The 23,270-nt window shown below is 28.3% G+C and overlaps 5 protein-coding genes across 5 annotated transcripts; 3 read left to right on the top strand and 2 right to left on the bottom strand.

Moving 5' to 3' along the window:
- Positions 1–1,376: 1,376 nt before the first annotated feature.
- Positions 1,377–4,388, top strand: GO595_005237 (serine/threonine-protein phosphatase 6 regulatory ankyrin repeat subunit A-like; the record flags this gene model as incomplete). The annotated part of the gene is made up of 1 exon (XM_067918458.1): positions 1,377–4,388. One exon carries the CDS (start codon positions 1,377–1,379, stop codon positions 4,386–4,388), a length of 3,012 nt encoding a protein of 1,003 aa, XP_067774593.1.
- Positions 4,389–18,312: 13,924 nt separating this feature from the next.
- Positions 18,313–19,356, bottom strand: GO595_005236 (TBC domain containing protein; the record flags this gene model as incomplete). Its single annotated transcript, XM_067918457.1, has 1 exon — positions 18,313–19,356. One exon carries the CDS (start codon positions 19,354–19,356, stop codon positions 18,313–18,315), a length of 1,044 nt encoding a protein of 347 aa, XP_067774592.1.
- A 500-nt stretch (positions 19,357–19,856) lies between these two features.
- Positions 19,857–20,894, top strand: GO595_005235 (Phosphatidate cytidylyltransferase; the record flags this gene model as incomplete). Its single annotated transcript, XM_067918456.1, has 1 exon — positions 19,857–20,894. The coding sequence occupies one exon, from the start codon at positions 19,857–19,859 to the stop codon at positions 20,892–20,894; it is 1,038 nt and encodes a 345-aa protein (XP_067774591.1).
- Positions 20,895–21,258: 364 nt separating this feature from the next.
- Positions 21,259–21,603, top strand: GO595_005234 (40S ribosomal protein S26; the record flags this gene model as incomplete). The annotated part of the gene is made up of 1 exon (XM_067918454.1): positions 21,259–21,603. The coding sequence occupies one exon, from the start codon at positions 21,259–21,261 to the stop codon at positions 21,601–21,603; it is 345 nt and encodes a 114-aa protein (XP_067774590.1).
- Positions 21,604–21,834: 231 nt separating this feature from the next.
- On the bottom strand, positions 21,835–22,416 carry GO595_005233 (small GTP-binding protein; the record flags this gene model as incomplete). The annotated part of the gene is made up of 1 exon (XM_067918453.1): positions 21,835–22,416. The coding sequence occupies one exon, from the start codon at positions 22,414–22,416 to the stop codon at positions 21,835–21,837; it is 582 nt and encodes a 193-aa protein (XP_067774589.1).
- Positions 22,417–23,270: the final 854 nt, after the last annotated feature.

The raw sequence follows: 23,270 nt of genomic DNA, 5'->3' as shown, positions 1-23,270 counted from the left end.
AGTCCAAAGTTCGGCTTTCATCAAATATATCAACATTAATTCGGGAAGTTGGGATGCAGCTTATGACATTAGAGCCTTCTTTTATCACCAATGATCTTAGAATTATCCAAGATCACACGATTCTCAAGGAAACCACAGATAAAGTACCACTTGTATCTATTTATATCGTAAAGTTCATTGAGAAGTATATAGCGCTTGGCCATCCGATTAAAGAAATAGAAGATCCATTAGTTGAAGTATTTTCGATGTTTTGCGAAATAACACTCAACAAAAAAGTGACAAAAGATTGGATAGTTTACCTGCTATCGGCCAACATGTTTTTGTATGCATATTTCAAGAAATATTTTTCCAATGAGCTTAGTGGTGTTATAGCAATCATACCAACAACACTTCACGTTATAATAACAGAGTTTGTTAAAGTTCTAAGAAATGAAATTACGACCAAACTTAAATTTCCGTCAAATCTTAAATTTTATCTTAAGCAAACAAAATCCTTATGCTTGTTGAACTGTATGCAAATCGGAGTTTGGAATATCATTCAAGATTTTTTGTTTGATGCAATGGATTTTCTTTTAGCAAAGAAATGTGTAATTGAAGAGAGTGTGCCATTTCCAGATTTCCAGAAGTATTATGATGAGATTCCCGAATGCACTTGGAGTTTTTTAAGGGATGTTAATTTCATTGTGACAAATGCTAAGAAAATTTACAATAAAACGATAAAAATTTCGGGGCACCTTAACCCATGCTTAACGGGCGAATGGCTGTTTCTGGTTATGAAAAAAGTGTCGGAATTCCAAAGACTCAAATTCAACCAGACCTCACTCAAAAAAATTGTGAGAAAAGACGTGGTAGCACCTGAAATAAAAGATATCGACGAATGGGAACATAGCACCAACTTTTTTGCTTCATACGTATTGCCAGATGTTATCCCGGGCTATCAAATTACAAATTTACTGTGAATATATTAAATAAAACGATTTTTTGTAATTTAACCTTTATTTTCTTTTTTTCTTCTATCAAAATACAAAAAATTCCTAAGTAGCAAAAAAATATAAAAAACATTAATTAGATTATGAAGAAACATTTATCACATTTATATATTAAAAATTTTTTTATGATTATGTTATAAATTCAATATTTTTATTCCTCTGAGTCTAAGATTTTATATTCTACCTAAAGTAAATTATGGAAGAGCTGTGTTACTACTGAGATAATTTGCAGGATGTTTTTTACCCTCACAGACAGTTAACCGGGGTACTCCTCAAAGTTTGAGATGAATAATTTTTTGCCATTATTTTATTCTCAAATAAAAAAATATTCAGAGCTTTGTGAATTTGGCAATAACCAATTCAAATACAGTTTCTCAAATCGCCAAGATGTCAAGCAAAAAACAAAAATCTTACTTTTTCTATTTAACAAGTAGTGATCTCCAACATTATAGCAAAAACATCTGGAATCCATTTTCGAACGACACAGCTGATAATTTTTTGGATACATTTAAAGATCGTTTGATTTTTGAAAATGCAAGCTTGATAAAAGGCGTAGTGTACATTGATAGCACATTCACATTTCATTTACCTCCCAAAGTTATACCACTTCAACTCTTTCCACAATTAAAATATGAGTTAAAAGTCAAAACTAATGATGATGGGTCACTTGCTGAAGAAACTGTTCAAGATAAATCATGTATAACATTGGTTGATGGTGGTTCAGAACTTTATCAACGCATTACAATTAAATTCCAACATCTTCATGACCAATTAGGCCCAATTATTGCTCAAATTCCATTTGTCCCAGATGGAGACAACATTGTTAGTGCTATTAAGCGTTACATTGGCGATCAAACATGGGAAACTCAATTTTTTTATTTATCTTCAGTTTTAAATTTACCTTTTGAATCCGTCATTCTTCGTTATTCAGATGATTCTAATAACACGATAATCTTTCCGTTTACTAAGATTGTTGATATTCTTGAATTATTTTTCAATTCTGATGGAACTTGTTATAATCCTCATGGAGAATTTAAATATGATATATCATACACTCCAGGTCCAACACCAACAGTTTTTTCAACACTTCATTTAGATGATCCTTCCAATAAAATGAAGGAATTTTCAGCATCACTTCTTCAACGAATTTCTTCAGTTCCTCCATCCAAATACATCAGTTCCATTCTTGAAGAACTCCGTTTATTTTTTGATCGAAATGAATTACCACTTGACGTTTATGTTATTGAATCACTTAAAGATGCAATTTACCGAACTTTACCATATCCCTTTATTAATTATTTGTCTCGTTTCTTGCTTATTGATAAGCGAACCAATTACCAATGGCATCAAATCGATCGTCAAATTATAACCGATTACACACCTGTAAACGACGATATCACCGATAAAAACAGTTTGATTGAATTTTTGATAGCAATTTGTCTTGGCAAATGGAGCCGTTTACCGTGTGATATCGTTGATCGTTTTCATAATGCATTAAATGCGTTTAGACAACAAACAAATCCTCAAAACAAGATGTTTTTCGGGTATATTGTCTATTCACATTTCGTAAATTTACAAGGACAAAGTTATACCATAATCTTAACAAGATCATTTATCCATTTATTTAACTTTACTCCAAAGAAAACTGATTCACATGAAGTCCTCCCTGAGACTTATAATTTTATTTGTGGTAACAAGACTCCATTATTATATGGTGCACCAATTCAATGCGTAAAGTTTACACAAGTCGAGCCAGGGAAGTCAATTGGAATCTTATCAACACCACAAGGCTATTTCACCATTGATTTTGGGCCTGTTGAAGCTTTATATGATTTTTGGCTCATGTTGGAGATCTGTCAAAATGAAACAAATCAACCAATCATACAGCCACAAATCCCCGACCTACATATTTCAATCACATTTCCAAACATTGAACCTATTGGCAAACATATTAATGCTGACATTGAAGCTGGTCAAGATAAGTGGTCAATATCATATCCATTCTTTAAGTTTGCGCATTTCATCGATGATATTTACAATAGGCTCATTAAGTTCCAAATTTTGATGCCATTATATACACCAATGAAATTGAAGAATTGGATGTTTAACGATCAATCATTTGAATGCATGAAAAACAAATATTTGTTATCAACGATTGGCGAATATTTATCCATTGATAATAAATTTGAAAATTTCGAAGAATTACAATCACAAATTATGTATTCGATGTGTATTGAACTGGCAACAAATCCAATTAAATTTGATCAATTTCGTTTCTTTATATTGTTAGGAATTACTGATTTTAATAAGGCCATTACTAACAACAGCTTAACATTATTTAATTGGCAATTGAAAAATTTCGGTTCGTTAATTACAAGTTATAAAATTGAGGGCACCCCATTTTTACACTTTTCGGCGATGTTTATTGACAATTTAGAAATATTACAGTCGATCATTAACCGCTACGATATCAATGAAACCGACGACGATAAGCGTACGGCACTTTTCTATTCAATTCGAAGTCCAACGTTTAATTCCACACAAATGTTATTTGAAAAAGGGATTGATCCATATTTTCCAGACAACAATTTAGAGACTCCATTTTGTGAAGCAGTTGATCATAAGCTTACAGAGAAGACCATTTTTCTTATACGTAATTTCAAGAATTCCCATATGCAATCACTAGTTTATTGTTTAGAGACCAAAAACTTTGAGTTATTTAACAAGCTCTTAAAATATTGTCCATCATATTCCTTAAATAGTAAGTCCATCAATGGCTCATATCTAATACACGTCTTAATCAAGAAGAAAGCGATTGAACAATTATATTTATTATCACAACGATGTCCGGAATTTGACCCTAATTTATATAGTGACAAATATCCACATGCAGTTCATTTCTATTTCGATATCAGTTCTAAGACTAAAGACTTTAATTTAGAACTATTTAATGCATTGTTATCATTACCGAATTTGGACTTAAACATTCGAAATGATAAAAACGAAACACCTCTTTGCCGATGTTTACAATATAACAACGTAAACATATTCCAAAGATTAGTATCTGACCCACGTTGTGACTTAGATCTCCAAAATGAAAATAACCAGTCTTGTCTATACTTGGCAGTCGAAATGAGAAACGTCGAATTCATTACAATACTTCTGAAAGCTGGAGTTTTAGTGAATGCTCCGAACAATGACGAAGAGAAAAACACGCCATTGTTTTTGGCCGTGAAGAAAAACGATTTGACAATCATAGAATTGTTGGTGAATTATTCAGCAAACCCAAATAAATGGTATAACGCAGACGGTAACTTACCACAACACATCGGATCGCCAGAAGTGTTACAAAGAATGAAAGAAAAAGGTTTTCAACAAGTGTACGAACAAAGATCCTGAAATATCGACAAGTTTATTTCTATCGTCTGAGGAAAAATGTTTCTGAGTTCGAAGAGGAAATATCTGTCTAACAAATGTTTTTTGGGTAAAATCCAAAGGCGCTTAGTAAATATATACAGAAAAAAATGTTTTTGATGGTGATTTTTACAAAAAAGAAAAATTGTTGTTGAAATCGTTCGTGTCAACGTCAATGAAACCTATGGAAGCTTTTCTTCGTTCATTTGATAGATAAAATCTGGAATGGTTATCTTTTTTAGGAGATCTCCAATTATTGGAATTTTCTTGAAACTAGATAAAACATATGGAATAAACCCACCAAATAAAATAAACCCGCCAATTAATTGAGATAAACACCCGAAAAAACCACGATTAAAACATATTAAAATGAAACCAACGACTAAGCAAACAGTTGCTGGAATTCTCTTTTTGGAGAGAAAGAGATGCGCTGATTTTTCTGGTCTTAAAATCATTAAGATTCCACCAAAAAATAATAAATTTGAAAAAAGTAAGAAAGTTCGATTAAAATGAATTAACATTGATAAAAAATAAGATGTGACTCCAATACCAGTCATTACAACACCAATCTTCCTGAAGTTGAATTCGTTTTCTTCCATTCAACCATAGAGACATGTGATGTAAAAACTAGACAAAAGATTCTTATTCTCAAACTCAAGTGATACAAACAATAGACAAAAATTAATAATTTCTTTTTAGTGCTTTTTTATTTTAAATACTTAAACAGATCAATTCGAAAAAAGAAATTTTATATTTTATAAAATCAATGTTGAAAAGAAATTATAACATTATTTGCGGGATGCATGGATATGTGTTATTGTACAACATGTGATTTATTAAATAAATATCAAATGTTTTTTTGGATATATAGTAAATCTTCTTGAAAATGATTTGATATATTGAAATTTTCTTATTTTATGCGAACTTAGTTACGAGAATTAATTAAATGGTATAAAGGATGAATTACATAACAGCAAGCTTTTAGGAAAAAATAGCGATAATTCTAAAGTTACGTTACTCCTGTCAATTTGACAACTCAAATGACGATAATGTTCTCAATTTCATGTAACCGATGATCATCGCAAATTTGCGATGTCAAACGACATCAAAAAATATTCTATTTTAAAGAATAAAATAACTCAATTTTATTAGAAATTAAATTTTAATTATCGAAAATCAGATAAGAAAAAACAATTTTTTTTTTGAAATCAGAAAAAAAATGAGATTATTTTGCCTATTTTTAGAGCTTTAACGAAAGAAATATATCCACATTGATTAAAACAATCATTTAATCATGCAAATACATTAAAATTATGAAGATTTTGCGTTGTAAATGGTGAAAAAATTCTTTGACTTTTTTTCCGATAATCTTGACTTGGCTCAATATTCTTTTGAGCATATTTCAGTGGAGTATTGAAAATAGTTTTCAATTTTTCTGATCATGACGGTTGTGAAAACAGTGTTTTTAAAGCAATTTTTATTTTTTGATATTGACGAATGGAGTTCATCAACCAATGGCCTTCGCGATGGAGCAGAATTATCATATTAGATGACCAAGGAAAAGAATCAATGGTCTATCCTCTAGATGAAAAAGCAAAATTGATGGTAAAAATGAAAAGACAACCAAGAAGAAATTTGGACAAAATGACAGGGAAAGATGGTTTGTGTTTCCAGATGAAAGGAGAACAAAACGCAATGAGATTTGGGCAGATACAACAAGAACAAAACTTCAATAATACCTATTCAGATCTTAACCATCAAGATCGTGTTATCCCACCCGATGACCTCACGTCCATAAGCTGGCTTTTAAACCCTGGAGCAGTTTTACCAATAACAAATTGATGATCATAAGGAATTATATCAAGATTTCTCATGTAATGATATTAACCAAATCGTAAACAGCGCAGACAATGTGAATAAATACGAAAATTTAAAAGTCAAAATCTATGAAAGTTTATAACCCAATCATCTGATTCAAAATTTCTGATGAATTTTCAATGTGGTTAACATAACTCACAAAATTTATCGCGGTGTAAACTTCCCAAAAATAACGTCATATGAAAACACGTTTGACCAAATTGACACCAACTTTTTCAATAAGAGCAAGATTAACCAAAAACAGGATTTGCGAGAAAGATCATATTTACTGTGAACTACCACTTTTAAATCGATTTTGGCTCTTGGTTTGTTTTTCTAATTATAAGATTAACATTATAAAATACAAATACGATTGTGATACAGGAACGTTTTCTCTTTATAGGCAAAATTTATTTTTTGAATAGTTTATAGTTTTATTTAACCTTGTTTTAAAAATTTTGCACAAGCTAACATTTGGTAAAATTCTTAAATAACTATTTTAAAGACGAATGTTTATAAAAGATATATTGTTCCACCAATCTTATTATTGATAAAGAAGAATTTAAATTTTGAATGTTGAAATCTAAAAAAATTTTTAAGTGCTTTTATATATCAAAGGAATTAAGTACCGTCTTAATTTTCATAAATCATTATTAATTCTGTTTTCTATCCCATAAAAATTTTATACTTCAGTAAGAACAGCTTAAGCTATATTTGGTACAATCAAATAAACGCTGTAGAATTTTTAGAATGAATTCATCAAGAATTCTTGGGGATATCTACAACAAATTTTAAACATGAAGTTCATGAAGTGAATAATTATTAAAATAGAAAAATCAAGAGAATTTTTTGAGCGTTATAAACACATTCATATTTTAACAGCCAACAGTGCTTGTTTAGTGTAAGAATGTTTCCCATTCACTCTGGAATTTATTTTTAAAAATAGCACGTTGAAAGAGTTGCCACTTTTTATTGAATAAGACTGAATCAGTATTTAAAAAGTTAAAATAAACGGCTTCTTTCCAAGGTCGATTCTAAAATGCAAGGAAATAATCAACAAATCAGCAGTGCTTATGATTTCAGTGAGTTGGATGCAGCCTTGTCTGAAATTCCAGGGGTACAACATAATGAACAAGTAATACCTGATCCAAATCAAAAGAAAGCTATAAATATTCCAACAGATATACTATTAAAAGAAATCCAAGCGAAAAAGAAAAAAACAGAGATTAGTCAAAAAACCCGAGCCAAAAAAAACAAAAAGGTTGAGCGTTCTAAAGGATACATTGATAAATTATCAAAAAAGGAAAAACAACATAAAAAAGCCAAAATCGATAAAAAGCATCGGAAGTGAGACATTAGCATCATAATAGATGCATTTTTTCTTTTGATAAAAAATTAAATTCATTATTTTTAAATAAAAAATGAAGTCTATCCTCTGTTCCTTCGAAATTTCTTGATTTAGTTCCATTATAAAGCATTTTATCTCTTTGAAACTGTAAACGCGTAATTAGGAAATAAAGTTTATAAACAAGTTGTTTGTAGTTTTCAATGAATTATGAGCGTTAAACCATACAATTTTAAATGGGTGATAAAAGTATTACACAAAGAAACCATGTCAAAATGGCCGGACCCCTTCCAATTTGAGCTGTGATGTTTCAGGGTGCCCCTAACCGATTTAATGAGCCACCAACAGCTCCAATTTTACTCTTATTTCAAAACAGGAATTTTACCAGAATTATCTGACTCTGTACTTGATTCTGTTGATGACTTTCTAATTTATGCACTTGATGATGAGGTTAATGAATCATTTCCTACATTAACAAATTTTTTTACAACAAATCTGAATAAATTAAATCAAAATTCTTTTGGTGAAGATTCAAAAAAAAGATACTATTATATATGTCGTATTCTTCATTCACTTCGATTAATACGGCCTTTTTTATTTTCCCAGTCAACATCTTATTTAATTGAAACTTTAGTTTTACCATTTTTAAGGTCTTCAAATATATCCGTTCGTCGTAAAACATTTCTATTTTTAATTGATCATTTTATTTCATATCCAGATTGTTCAGAACAAATGATATTAGAATTATTCAAACAAATTCATGACTTTCTAGATGAGTCAATACAATCAGTTTTAACCATAGATATTAAATTATTTTTCATCATCATTAATTCATATCGGTCCTTTATCAAGACTAAATCCCTTAAATCAAATGAAGTTATATTAGTCTTAGATAAAGTCATCAAGGTTGCACATAATGGTCTTCTATGCATTAATAATCCTGATTTTTTTAAGACATTACATTTGATTGTTACTAAATCACTTAAACTTTCATATCAGTTAATTGAATATTCTCGTAATGTTAGTGATGAATCGTTTAATTTAATTTTTCGTATGAATGATATATTACCCATTGATATTAAATATATCCATATAGCGCAAAATCTTTATGTATGTATGTGTGTTATATATGACTTAGATATTCCTAAACACAATGAATCACTTAAAAACATATTATTTAAAATTCTTTCGACTATATTTCCAACACTTAAATATCATCCATATTTAGAAAGTCGAAGAAGTTCATATTATTTCCACACATTTAAAAAGATAATATTATCACAACAATCGAACATGAATTTATTTAGTCGAACTGTATATTTATTATGGTATTTTTTTGGTGGATTAAAAGGACAAATTAGTTTTTTACGAAGTAGTTTAGATTTATTTAAAAGTTATATCACTAAAACTTCATTTGAACAAAACCCACATTTACAACATGATTTATTTGAACAAGCTGTAACATCATATGAAATGTTAAAAGATGAATTTGAATCTGTTGATTTAACAAGTAAAAATAAACCTTTCGAAGCAGAATATTGGCTTGATTGTAACATATGTATTATTAACATTATAAATTGTACATTATTCCCTGATAAACAATTATATATAGAAGGGAATTCATTCTCGAATAAGATCGAATTGTTTGTTAGATTATTAAAATATTTTTCTTGGTTCTTAGGTATAGTATCAACTGCTGGTAATCCAAATGCACCTGATCAAACATTTAGTAATTTTATTAGACAACAAATGAGTTTTTCGATATTAAAAGAGAAGGTTAATGAAATCATTAAATATTTTGGTATAATATTTTCACAATTAACACCACAATTATTAAATTATTTGTTTTCACTCCATTTAAATATTATGATTCCGACTAAACCATATCATTTATATCATTTATTATTTCATCAAATGATGTTAAAGAATTTACATGATAATGTTCCTTATCATATTTATTTTTTAAGTACTATAACTAAATATTTTGATATGTTTTTCATAGATAATAAAAATATTCCTTTAGCTAAATTAACTGTATTAGTGTTTCAAAATGGATTGAAAAAATATATTGATCCTAATTCTCATCATGATAAAGAAATTCAAGATTATCTTTTAAAGATAATGTTATTAATATTAGATAAAAAGCAAAGTTATTTAATCGAATATATTTTAATTCCAATTTTTCATTCTTTATTTAAGAATTTACAACGTTTAACTTATTTTATTGATAAAATTAAACAACAACATATATCAATGATTTCTATTTTAAGATATTTAGTCGATGATCCACAACTTGAATTATCTGTTTCATTATTATCTTTATATCTTTTTCCTTTATGTTATACTCAACAAGAACCATTAGATAATTGGATATATCTTTTTTTGCATTCAATTGAGTCTGAAAAACATCGAAATAATGCAACGCAAATTCTTTCGGAAATAGCTTCACTTCAATCTCAATTTTTTTTTCAAAGTTTAAGTAAAATTAGAGAAAATCTTCAATCACGTCTAATTAATGCTTTATCTAAAGATATTTATTGTATGCAAATTTTCTTGACTAAAATTCCTGATTTATTTGTGAAACATTCATTAATAAATAAAGACGATGATAAATATCATCATTATATTAATTATGAAGATAAAATTATATCAATTGAATCAATATTTAACTCATTTAAACTAGAAAAGAATTTAAATGATGAAAAAGTATTAATTTTTTATGATTGTTTTCTGAATTTTATTTCAACATTAAATTTTTGGGATGCATTTTCGAATCAAAATATCATTGAAATGACGAAATTTATTGTCTCAAAAAATGTTTCATTAATTGATGATGCATATAAATCATTAAAACCTCCGCAACAATATATTTTATTAATATTAAGACAACAATTTGGTACATCGATATTAAGCATCATTAATGAAATAGAAAACATTCCCGAATTTGTTGAATATATAACAATATTATGTCATAATCGGAATTTTTCACATACTATTGTTGAAATCATTGATTATACAATAGATTATATACCTACGAATTCATTGTTTGTACGAATAGTTAATAGTTTAATGCATGCATCACAATATGATTATGAAAATGTATTAAAAATATTTAATAATCATATATACACTCGACGATTTACTAATGAAGATGTAAAAGTATTAAATGATTTACGTTATACTTTTACTAAATCTTCAACAGTATATCAAAAATATATGAGAAAAATAGCATTCATTTCATTAAGATTTCTAAAAAATAATTTCGGAGTAATTAGTCCAATTGAACAAACTCGTATGAGAGCATTAAAAGAATTACCAAAAAAATTACAAGCGAATCCTTACTTTCGAATTAATTCATATAATTTTATCTTTTTTCAACCATTTAATGATATCGAAGATATTTCCGATATAATTTCGGAGCTTTCAAAAGTATTAAATAATTATATATCATGTATAGTTATAATTCAACCTATAAAAGAAGTAAAAAAACTTTTAAAAGATTCACAAACTACTAATCAATTAGTTTATGCATATTTTAATGTACGTTTTATATTTAAAGTAATTGCAAAATTATTTCCGTTCTTAAAGAACTCAAAATTCGCACATACTCAATGGGAAAATATATTTGTTAGTTTACGAAGTAATAAATGTCGACAATTTACAAATTATTTCTTACATAAACTTAAAAAAGAAGGTAAAAAATATGGATTTCAATCATTACCTAATGAAATGAGCATCTTTTTTCAAAGTAAAACATTAAGTATTTATGATATTAAAATCTTACGATTTTTAATAAAATTTTATTCAATTCGTCAAATTAATAATTATGTTGAAGTAATAATTGAAGTAGTAAGTAATTTAAAATCAATGATAACACAATATAATTCATATATCGAAATTAATCGATTATTAAAACAAATATTATTATTAATAAAACAAATTAAAAAATCAGGTCAATCACAATATGATTTAACAAAATTAATTTCAAATATTATGGATTTTTTAATATATTCGAAAACTGTTTTATTTCCGATTCAAGTTCCTTATTATATTTTAGCAGAATTTTATCCTAATATAGTGTTACAATGTTTTTCGAAAATGTTTCAACTAAATTGGTCAATTGATTTGTTTTTATTCTTTACTGATATTTATGCTAATAAACATTGTCAAGAATTTCGAAATTATTGTTTTAAATCTTCAATAACTAATTTCCAAAAATATATTTTACCATATTTTAAAAACGTCATTCAAAAAGATTTTAGTTTTGTAATGGAACATTCGATTTATTCATTAGCTAAATGTATTAATGAATGTGACGACGATAATATCGAATTATTTCCAATATTCGAAATCGCTAAAGAATTATTAAGTTTCATTAAAATTAAAAAAGGTATTTATATGCCATCAATATTAGTCTGTTTCACGCAAATATTTTTACCAATAAAATATGCAAATTTAATAAATATAAATACAAATTATTATGAATTCATTAAAAAAGAGTTTTTATTAAATTTATCAAAGTTTTCTTCATCATTTAATCATTCATATTTTACACGGCATTTCATTATGTTTGTAAATTTACTTGATTCAACTAAACAAAATGAAATTTATGGTATAATCCAAGAAACGTTTTTAACAGATAAATTTTTAGTTCCGAAAATATTTTATTATCAAATCTTAAATTATCGAATAAAAACTTCGAAAGAAGAAAATCAACAAACGATTACAATCAATTTTAATAACTTAATACAGCCTAATACGCCAAGTAATCCGAATATATTTGGTGTGTATTTAATACATTATACTTCTTGTAAAATAGGACTTCATAAAAATATAATAATAAAAGACTTAAATACTTCAGTGATATTAAACACATCGCCACAAATTCAAGCGATTTCGATAAATTCCGGAATTACTGACTTAAAAGATATTAAAACGTTAAATCGATTTTGTGCAGTTACAAAATATTTAATAAGTAATTTAAATTATCAAAATGATGACTATTATGAATTACGTCTAAAAAAGTTATTAAATTCAAACCCTTTTATGATTCGAGCTTCACGAAATTTGTTTTTAATGTATCAAATGAATTTGGAGTTTAATAAAGTATCAAAAGAACAAATCGATTATATTTTATGTGTTTCGAGTTATATATTGTCATGTAACTCAATACAAACTATTTATCAACAACAATTAATCTTAGTTTTACCAAACGTTTTAATTAACTTAAGAAAATTTATCGACGAAAACGCGTCGTCGAGATGTTTGGAGTTGTTAATCTCTGCTTCTGTTTTAGTGTTAACGAAATTAAATGAAATGACTTCAATTGCTCATAATATACCTTTAGCAATTGAAAAATACATTAATAATAGTATTTGTTCTGAGACCTTATTAATAAAATTAAATGAAATATTAATCGAACCAATTAATAAAGATGAAAAATTAAATCAAACAAAAACAAAATTCGTTTGTCAATTGATCGCGGTTATCGCCGGTTTATTGTATTCAAAAGATTCAGAAGAAATTCAATTCCCGACACTTTTGTTGCCTTCAATTTTCTTTTCGGTTGATTTACAACGCGATACAATTGAATTCTATCAAAACGCTATGAAAAGTATTGTAAACAATTCAAACTTAAACGTCTCCAAATTTCTCTTACAAAATGTTCATGATAATTTTAGAAATAAAAATGAATTACTTTCTGAACCATTATCAACACCATTTTCGACATTATCAGAATGGCTAAATGAATCACAAAGTGATACAAAACTTTTAAGCAAATTAAAATTAATGATTAAAATCTTTAAACCAGAAACAAGGCAAAATTTAAAATCTGAATTAAAAAACTTTAAGTTTCCAATTAATGACGACATATTATCAGTGATTTATGATATTTCACTTGATCATTTAGATTTTCAAGATATATTTATTCAATCACAAAATTTTATATTTTTGGCAATTACTGAAACTGAAAATTTTAATAAAGAAATTTGGAACATTAATTGGTTTGAAATTAATGAAGAATTTCATCTAAAGACATTTTTAAAATTATTATTTCCAACGAATCTTAATTTTCTTATTAAAACATTAAGTGATAATGAAATCAATGAATATTTATCCAATAACATTATTTCAAATTTAACAACGTTTTGTAATTATTACATTTATTTATTTCCAAACAGTTCATTATCACAAATCTTATCAATGATTTATTTACCACAATCAAATCCATTACCTAATCAAACGTTATATCAAAACATGACATATTTAGAAATGTTAAACTTATATGATGATTCATTAGGCTTATTAAAGACGAATTTTGACGATAAGTTAAACAACGCGATTTCATTCCAATTACTTTCACATTATAAATCATCAAAAGAATATTATTTACAATCAATGAACAAATATCCATTAAATTTATATATGCATTCATTATTACAATTACGTAACATTTCTATTAACTTATCATTACCTTCTATATCTATCGATAAGATTCGTGATACAATAATACCTCAAAACTCAACAATTCCACAAATAGTTTTACCGATTTTACAAGAGAAACAATTTAAAAATGAAAAAAAATTTTTGACTTCTTTTTTATCTCAATCATATTTAACGGTGTTTTTTAAGAAGGCTATACAAGAAGAGATACGACAAATGTTAAAAATATATTATAATTCTCATGGTAATAATCAAAATGCTTTTCGATTAAGTCAATTAATTTGGTTTAATTCACTTGACAACCAAACCGCCATGTCCTCAAATTTTGTATGGCGTTTTTCGGTTTTAAACGACTTCCGTAACAAATGTCCGGAAGACGTTAAGCAAATTCAAGAATTATTATATATTAATCATAATTCATTATCTAATATTATGTATAAGATTCATGATTTTAAACATTCATTTTTGCATTATAAAATCTCATCCAATTTATTTAATGAGAAACCATTTCCATATATTACAATAAATACATTACCATCGATAATAAATTTTCTTAAGTCACAACCTAAAGGTAATTATCCATTATTAATGTATGAATATTTATTAAAAATTTATGATTTCCAACAAGCTTTACAAGTCATAACTCAAAAGATGTCAACGCCAAACATAACAACACAACAATGGTTAACATTAGTTGTCACATGTATTAGACAATCATTACCAAATAATATTAATGGCGTTGAACGAATCTTTCAAAAGATTTTCGAACAAATGAATTTCTCTGATTCAGAACACATATCATTATATATCTCATTATTATTAACATTAATCCGTAAAGAACAACAACTTTCGAATCTCTTTAATATTAACTTAAAGAACTTAAAAGATGAATCGAAAGTCGCGTTCATTAGTTGGCTCCCACAATTATTTAGTATATGTTCATATTTACCAAATGAATTCTTAATCACATTAATGGGTTCAAGTCCTTATATGTTTTTATTATGTTTAAAACATTGTCAATATTCGAACTCTTTTCATAACCCTCAAATTCTTACTGAGGTTATTAATATGTTAAAGAATAAACAAGAAAATCGTTACGTTGAAGAATTCGAATCGATTTTTAGTTTCGTTAATGAATGTGATGATGACATTAAGAAATTAGATGACGTTGTTACTGCATTAAAATATTTTTATCAATGTATAACACAAAATAAACAAAACGTAGAGTTCCCAGAAACAATTACCAATTATCATAACTATAAAGAACTAAAGAAATTTTGCAAACTAAATCCGCCGTTTTTTAAGACGGATAAGAAATTACCAAATTATTCTTCGTTCGTAGGGTTTAGATTATATGTTAATCAATATAATATTATTCGAATTGGTTTAGAAGCAAATGGTGATAAAGAAGCAACTTTAAATTATATAAATTTTAAAGGAGAAATTAAAAATTTTTTGTTGATTTCACCACAAATTTATACATTAAATTATAAAGAATTCATTTTAATTAATTTATTAAGTTCCTTAATAAAAAATCACCCAAGTTCTTCAACTAAAAACTTTTTTTTATATTACCCTCAATCATTTTTAATACATCCAAAATTATTATTAATAATTTCTCCGTTAATTAATTCTTATCAAGAAATTATTAGTTATAAAGATTTAAATATTATAAAACTTTTCGATAAAGCTTTCAAAAAGAACATCAACGAAAATATTCTTTCACCAAAAACGTTTTATAATAAACGGAAAATAAATTTGGAAAACGATATACTGTTTAAATGGTTTATTAAAGGGTGTAACGGTTTTAAAACAGACTTTTTATTTAAACGGCAAAATTTTGCGGCTCATTTAGGTGCTTTTTCTTATTTACATATGGTATTAGGAACTTCTGTCTCTTTAACACCTTCAATGTTATTCTTAAATGATCGACAAAGATTTTGTATCCCAGGATTTTTTGATAACCCAAATATAATTTCACATATTCCACTTTCGAATCAATTAAATTATTTGTTACCAAAGTTCGTGTTAAATGGATCTTTTTATTCGGCATTTAATATCTTGGCAGAATCAATGTTTATTAACATGGATAAAATCAGATTTTATTTAACAGCTTTGATTCCAGACAAATTTAAAACAAATTACACACACATAGTGACGGACAAAGTCTCAAAGCTAGCTATCCAAACAAATGAAAATACAGATAAAAGTGATGACTATTTCCCTTTCGTTTTGTTAGATTTCTTAATAGAAAACTCAAATAACGCTTTTAACGCGCAATTTACTAAGTTCGGTTGGGTATAAATAAAATATATTGTTTATAGATAATTTATAGTTTTTAATGACGAGAATTGATTTCGTTTTTGTTTATTTCACGGAGTGTTTTCCTCTCTTCATTTGGCTTATTTTGAGTTTCGTTAAATTTTGGGATTACATTTTGTGACAAATTATATTCTATAGAACCATTTTCATTTTGTGACATCGAAAGCATTGTTGTTTGTAAGATAGATTGAAATGTTTCTTCAAATTCAATCCGAGATTGATATGGATATCGATTATGAAATCGATACCATAACGCTTCTTTAGAAAAGCTTTTGGTATTAAACTCAGAACAAATAACATTTATTATTGTTTTCTTTAATGTTCGCATGTTCATTAAATTATTAAATTATAACATCAAATATCACATCAAATATTTGCAACTTTTAGAATACTTTACATTCGGTTTTTTAATCGTCTTTTTTTCCCAAACAAAATGAGTGGAACAAGTGAATTCCCAGATTTAATTTCCTCGTTTCATTCTAATATAAATAATTTTACAAAAATGTATAACGAAAAATCAAATGATCTTGACAATACTAAAGAAAATAGCTTTCCAGCACATTTTATATATTCAAGCCAACATAACTCAATTCTTCATAAATACATGGACGAAAAAACAATCGAAAACCCTAAAGAAAAACTTTACGAAGATTTTGCAAACTTAAAAGATGTATATAACGAATCAAAATCAATATTTAGTCTAGCTTATAAGCCTATTAAAAACCCAAAACTATCTTCCCTTAACGCAAAAAAGAAAAAAGATATTGTTTTCTTTGATTTCTCTGGGGTTTACTTTACTGGAAATTCTTCTTTTCGACAATTTCAAAAATTTAGCAAAATAAAAATTCTCTCCCTTCGTTGCTGTGGCTTACTTGAAATACCTTCAAGTTTAAATACTCTTCCAAAACGTCTTACATCTATTGACTTATCATATAATTTTATTTCAACACTTCCAAATGAATTAAAATGGGGTCAATTAGAAGGATTAAACTTAAGCAACAATGCATTTTGTCAATGGCCCAACATTTTAGAACCTGAAAAATTTCCAAAACTTAATTTCCTTTCTTTATCTATGAATAATATCATATCAATTCCATCATTTCCAAATGGATTTGGTGAATTGCATTCTTTGGATTTATCCTTTACTGCACTTAAAAGTTTTCCACAAATAATATTAAATTCGAATAAATTAACAGTACTATCTCTTAGGGGATGTGACTTGATGGAAGGATTTTCTTTTGAGAAAATAGCATCAATGCCCCGAATAAAGTACTTAGATATTTCCAAAATTATATTAATATCAAATGATGAAAAGCATGTCAAAGTGCCAAGCACATTAAGAATATTGGTTGCAAATGGTATGGACAAAAGCAAATTACCTAGAGGAAACTACACTGTGGTAAATTAATTTCGCGAAGAATTTTCACTTTACTAAAAACCTTTTCACCCAGCAATTAAACTTTTTGTATGAATTATACCACAATTTTTGATTAAAACTGTATGTATACATTTCAAAAAATGTATCAGAAAAGCTTCATTTTTTAAAAACGACGATAGTTCAATCTAGATCGTTGTAAAGTTTCAGAACGTTCTGATAGCCGATGACCGTTTTGGAAAGCATTTAATAACGACCAGATCACCCCATTTTTTGATCGTTTCTTTTATTTAAGTGTACATTGATTGTTAAAAATATACCAAACTCTATATGATCGTATGTTTCTAACACACAATATTTTTATATTTTACTCTTAACTTTTTTATAATTTTTTGTACATATCTCAATGAGTTTATTTAAAATTTCTTTTTATTTGCTTCGCATTGCTCCACAAACAACGCGAAGCGCATTTTTATTTGTGCATAAAGAATTTTTGCGAAATTAAATTTTTAAAAACATTTTATAAAAAGAATTTTTAAGTGTTTATAAGCTGACAATTAAATTTACTATAAGTTCATATATCCAAATAAGCTCATTAAAGATTGGGTCAATGTCTTTCCTTCTTCTTCAGCGTCGCCGGACATTTGTTTCCTGGCCAATTCTCTCATCTCCAAAATGTGGTTCCTAGAGAATGCCTTTATGCTGAATGCCATTCCCATCATTTTGTCACATTCGATCGCTTCACACTGGAGTTGATTTATCAGCTCTATGAACTCTTTCCTCGTTGTGGCAGTGAGTATTTTCTCTTGGTTCATCCTGAGGAACGAAATTCCGACACGATATATTATCTTCATTCCTTCAAGGAAAAATGAATCCCAGATACGGAGTACAGTTGGTACTGGGAATGTGTTCGAATAAAATGTTAGAAGCCAACCACTGACAATAAGTATCCAATTATGACCAAGTCGATCAACTAACTTGGCTATGTCAGGTGTACGCTCCCGGATAATGATCTCTATCATCTTGAGATCAGCTTGGAAGCTTTTCATTTGATTACAATAATAATCTGTTGGAAGATATTTTTCAATAATTACACATAACATCCAAAGAGCTGATTCCTCTCCAACAATACGGAGAAGAAGAGCTACAATGAAGTTAAGTGATTGACAGTACCCTATTTCTGGATGTGCAATGGCAAATGCTAATAATACATTTCGAAGAGATTCTCTTGAAAATGTATTAACATTGGGAAAAGTACGTGGAACATCAGCATCAATGACACGGATGACATTCTCAGGAATAGTATCGGACATTGATAACATTTTTTGGTAGAATCCTTGCCGTTGTTGCATTAACTCATCAACACCAGTGATTTTGAGCCATAAGAATTTGCGGTAACAATCGGGGATCCCTTTTCGTACGTGTTGTTTAAAAAGAGGGTCTTTAATATTAATTTTTTGGATTCCACCAATTGAAAAAATATATTGTTGCCATTCCTTAAGATTGGCTTCTCGGGTTGTCCTAGAATACTCTATAAATTTTCTGGTCGTTTCTTGACTCCATTTATTTGGAAATCCATATTCATCGATATAGAGTTGCTCAGTTTCCATTTAGAACATAAACTTAAGAAATCCTAATCAGCATTCTGAATTTTCTGAAAGAATAAACAGTACACTTTTATATTTTTATATAAAGTTCACAATTTTTTGATAGCTGGTTATTCGTGCTGTAAATCCAGCAGAAGACAAGATTCGATTATTTAAGCATGTTTAATTGAAGCAGCTGTTTAAGTAAAAAAAGCCCAATATATCACAAGCTTTTAACTAAGCCTCAGGTTTTATTGATTACAAATTCTCATTTCAATAAACACATATTTTAAAAAGCGTTACTTACTTGCTTAAAAAATTGTTTAAGCTATTTTTTTTTTCCATCCACAAGGACTTGAAAGCATGTTGAGATGTTCTTTGTTGTACTTTTGTGTAATTTTTTGAAATATTTCAACTCATACGATAGAAATTCAATCGATTCTTTGATGTAAACAATTGAAATTTTTTTGATCGTATGGTAATTTTTTACCCTTTATCATTTAAAGTATTGAAAAAGTGTCCAGATGAGGAGAAGAAACCCTACGCCTCCTAAAAACATAACACCAACAGCAACACCAGCTCCTGCTTCAAACAAATGGTCAGATCTTGCAGTTCGCGTTGGTAGTTCAATTCTATTAATTGCAATAGAACTTACAATAATTGCAGCTGGGCATGTTGCAATTTTTGCTGAAATCTTTATATTACAATATGTCGTTGTATATGAACTTATGGCTGCTGGAAGAAAACCAGAAGAAGAAAAGAAAATACCTCTTTTTACAAAAGCCTTTCCTTATATTTTAACAACTTTAATATCATATGCAGTTTCAGCTCCAGGAATTGTTGAGGAAATTATAGGTGAATGTAGTTTCATGAAATATCATGCATTGTTTTGCTTCTTCATAGGATCCATTTTATTAGTCTTATTTGTTATCAGTCTCAATCCAGTCAATCTTGCTTATTCCTTTGATCGCTTAGGGTGGTCCATTGTTAGCGTTGTTCTACTTGTTGTACCAGCAAATTTATACGTCAAAGTTTCCCGTTTCTCTTTGTTCTGGTTCTTTAACTCAGTTTGCGCGGTCGCACTGAATGATAGTTGTGCCTATTTTTGCGGACGTATCTTTGGTCATACTCCTTTGATTGCATTATCTCCAAAAAAGACAGTCGAAGGCTTTGTTGGTGCGTTGTTTTGTTGCGTTGCCATTTCGTTCTTCCTCCCGATTCTGTTTTCCAAATTTCCATTCACATATTGTGAAAATGTAAAACCATTTGCATTTCACACTGAATGTAATCCGCCTCCGGAATTCGTGAAACAACAATACAACATCTTTGGCTTCTCGTTTGAAGCTTTCCCTGCTCAACTTCATTCCATCGTTTTTTATGTTTTCTCATCTCTGATCGCACCATTCGGAGGTTTCTTAGCCTCCGGACTTAAGCGTGTTCATGGACTTAAAGACTTTGGTAACGTCATTCCCGGACATGGTGGAATCCTAGATAGAGTCGATTGTGAGTTTATTATGGCTACATTCGCATATCTTTATATCAAATCAGTAATTCGCAACTAAATAAAAGATTTTAACGTATTGTACTTTTTGCAAATCATTTTAAATTTCATGATATCAAACAAAAGTAATAATGTTGGAAAAAGTTACGTTGAACAAATGCAATTGCCTAAACCTAGAAAATTTGTTAGTTGATGTGATCTGGAGAATTTTAGATATTTTCAATTTGATTCCTGAATTGTTTCATTTCCAACTGGCAAATGTAAAACATAAACACATTGGAAATTTTTAAATGAAATAATCCGTAATTTTATAAGAAATAAAGCAGCATTTAAATATTCGCAGGGTGAAAAAAAATATTGGGGTGGGTCGACCAGCGGTTATTGTTCAATTTCGGTTATTAACGGTTTGGTCGTTCCTTTTCTTCATGCCACAAAAGAGGAGAAACTGTGGACGTTCAAAGATGAACGCCGGTCGTAAGAAGATTGTTAACTGCATGAATTGCGGTCGTATGGTTCCACGTGATAAGGCTATTAAACGTTTCATGACCAAGAATATGGTTGATAGTTCATCTGCTAAAGATGTTATGGATGCATCCATCTACAAAGAATATGAATTCCCAAAGACATATCAAAAATGCTTCTACTGCGTTTCATGCGCATGCCACCGTCGTATTGTTCGTGTTCGTAATGCCAACCTTCGCCACGTTCGTGTACCATTTTTCTTAAAGCAACAACGCGAGAAAGCTGAATCCCGTCAACAAAAGCAATAAATCTACTATTCGTATTTAGCCATATTTTGGGACATAAATCACATAAAAGCTCTTCTGCTTTCTCCTTTTCTATTTAATTTTGTATATTAGTGGGAAATTGTTTATTTTAGGGTTCTAAAACATGTTTTCATAATTATGAAATTGTAAACCATTTAATACTCAACTTTTTAAAACCTTTATTTGAGATAGCGATTTTAGTTTCCACTAAATGTTAAAGAAATTATTTTTTACTCAGCATTTGCAACCAGAATTAGTTGTATTTGATGTGTACTGAGTTGGTGGTGGCATTGGTGTTTTGACTCCACGCCTGAAAATTTGTGTGGCAACCCGAACGAAAGCTTCTCTAACATTTGTTCCATCAGCTGCGGATGTTTCCAAATATGTGATTTGCTGTTGTTGAGCAAGCTGTTCGGCTTCTGAGAGTGTGACAACTCTTTTATTTACCAAATCAGCCTTATTTCCGACTAAAATAACAACAGCAGTAGGATCGCAGAGTGTTCTTACATCAGCCATCCACATATTTACTTCGTCAAATGACTTTCTATCAGTAATATCAAATGCTAAAATTACACCGACTGCATTCCTAAAATACGCCTTAGCAATGGATCTGAAACGTTCTTGACCAGCTGTATCCCAAATTTGAAGTTTTACCTGTTGGTTATCAATATCAATGATTGTTGAATCAAATTCAACACCAATTGTTGATTGTGATTGTTGTTTAAAAGTGTTTTCTACAAGCCTCTTTAAGAGAGCTGTTTTACCGACACCACTTGAACCAATGATAATAAATTTGTAGCTGAGAAGGTTCGACATTTACAAATTAAGGATTTGAACAAATAAGCATTGAAATTTTGCAAAAAAAATCATTTAAACGATAGCACGATGCCAAGGGCAAAAACCGTTATCATCGTACAAAAAGTGAAAATGGATTAACCTCTTCTTTCTTTGTTTAAAAAATATCCTTGAAACTATTTATTTCTAGTAATTATAACTCAAAAAATAAATGTTTTCGACTCGAAAATTTCGAGTGATGGATTTTATTAGAGTAAACATCTATTTAATGAAGAAGTAATTTTGTTTGAAATTTTGTCACTTTTTTGCTATCATTTCTTACATTTGCAAATGGAATATTCCACAAATAGAAATCTTAACAGTAAATTTGATATATATTTTGAAGAACTAAAGTTCTCTTGAATATATAATATTTCATTTAACTGATGAAAACTTGAATTTATCAATCGAACAAACAATGAAACTATTTGATTCAAATTCACCATATTCATATAACTTAATCATAAGTATTTTAATTTATTTTGCATTTTCTTCATCTCAAAAAATTACATGTGATTTGTATATAAATTATTTACAAGCAATTCAAGCAAAAGAAGAAGAATTAAATAAAGATGTACCAAAAATAATTGATATTTTTTAAATTTTATATCCAAATATGATTCAAAAGAAACTTATTTTTTAATTGAGAATATGATTAGTAAAAATTTAATTGATGCAAACATAACAAAAAAATTTCAATATGGTTATTTTATGCATTATAACAAAAAAGAAGAAAATGACTTCATTGTTAATAATACCCGTTTTTTGAGTAGTTCAATCAGGCAAAGAATGAAATTAGCAGAGGAAATCATAAAAAATTATGAAGAACTTTCAAA

The sequence above is a fragment of the Histomonas meleagridis genome (genome assembly GCF_020186115.1).
Source record: "Histomonas meleagridis strain 2922-C6/04-10x chromosome Unknown contig_320, whole genome shotgun sequence".
In the NCBI taxonomy this organism is placed as follows: domain Eukaryota; phylum Parabasalia; order Tritrichomonadida; family Dientamoebidae; genus Histomonas; species Histomonas meleagridis.
Note: the sequence above shows the minus strand (reverse complement) of the source record. Positions and strands in the feature narration are given on the sequence as shown.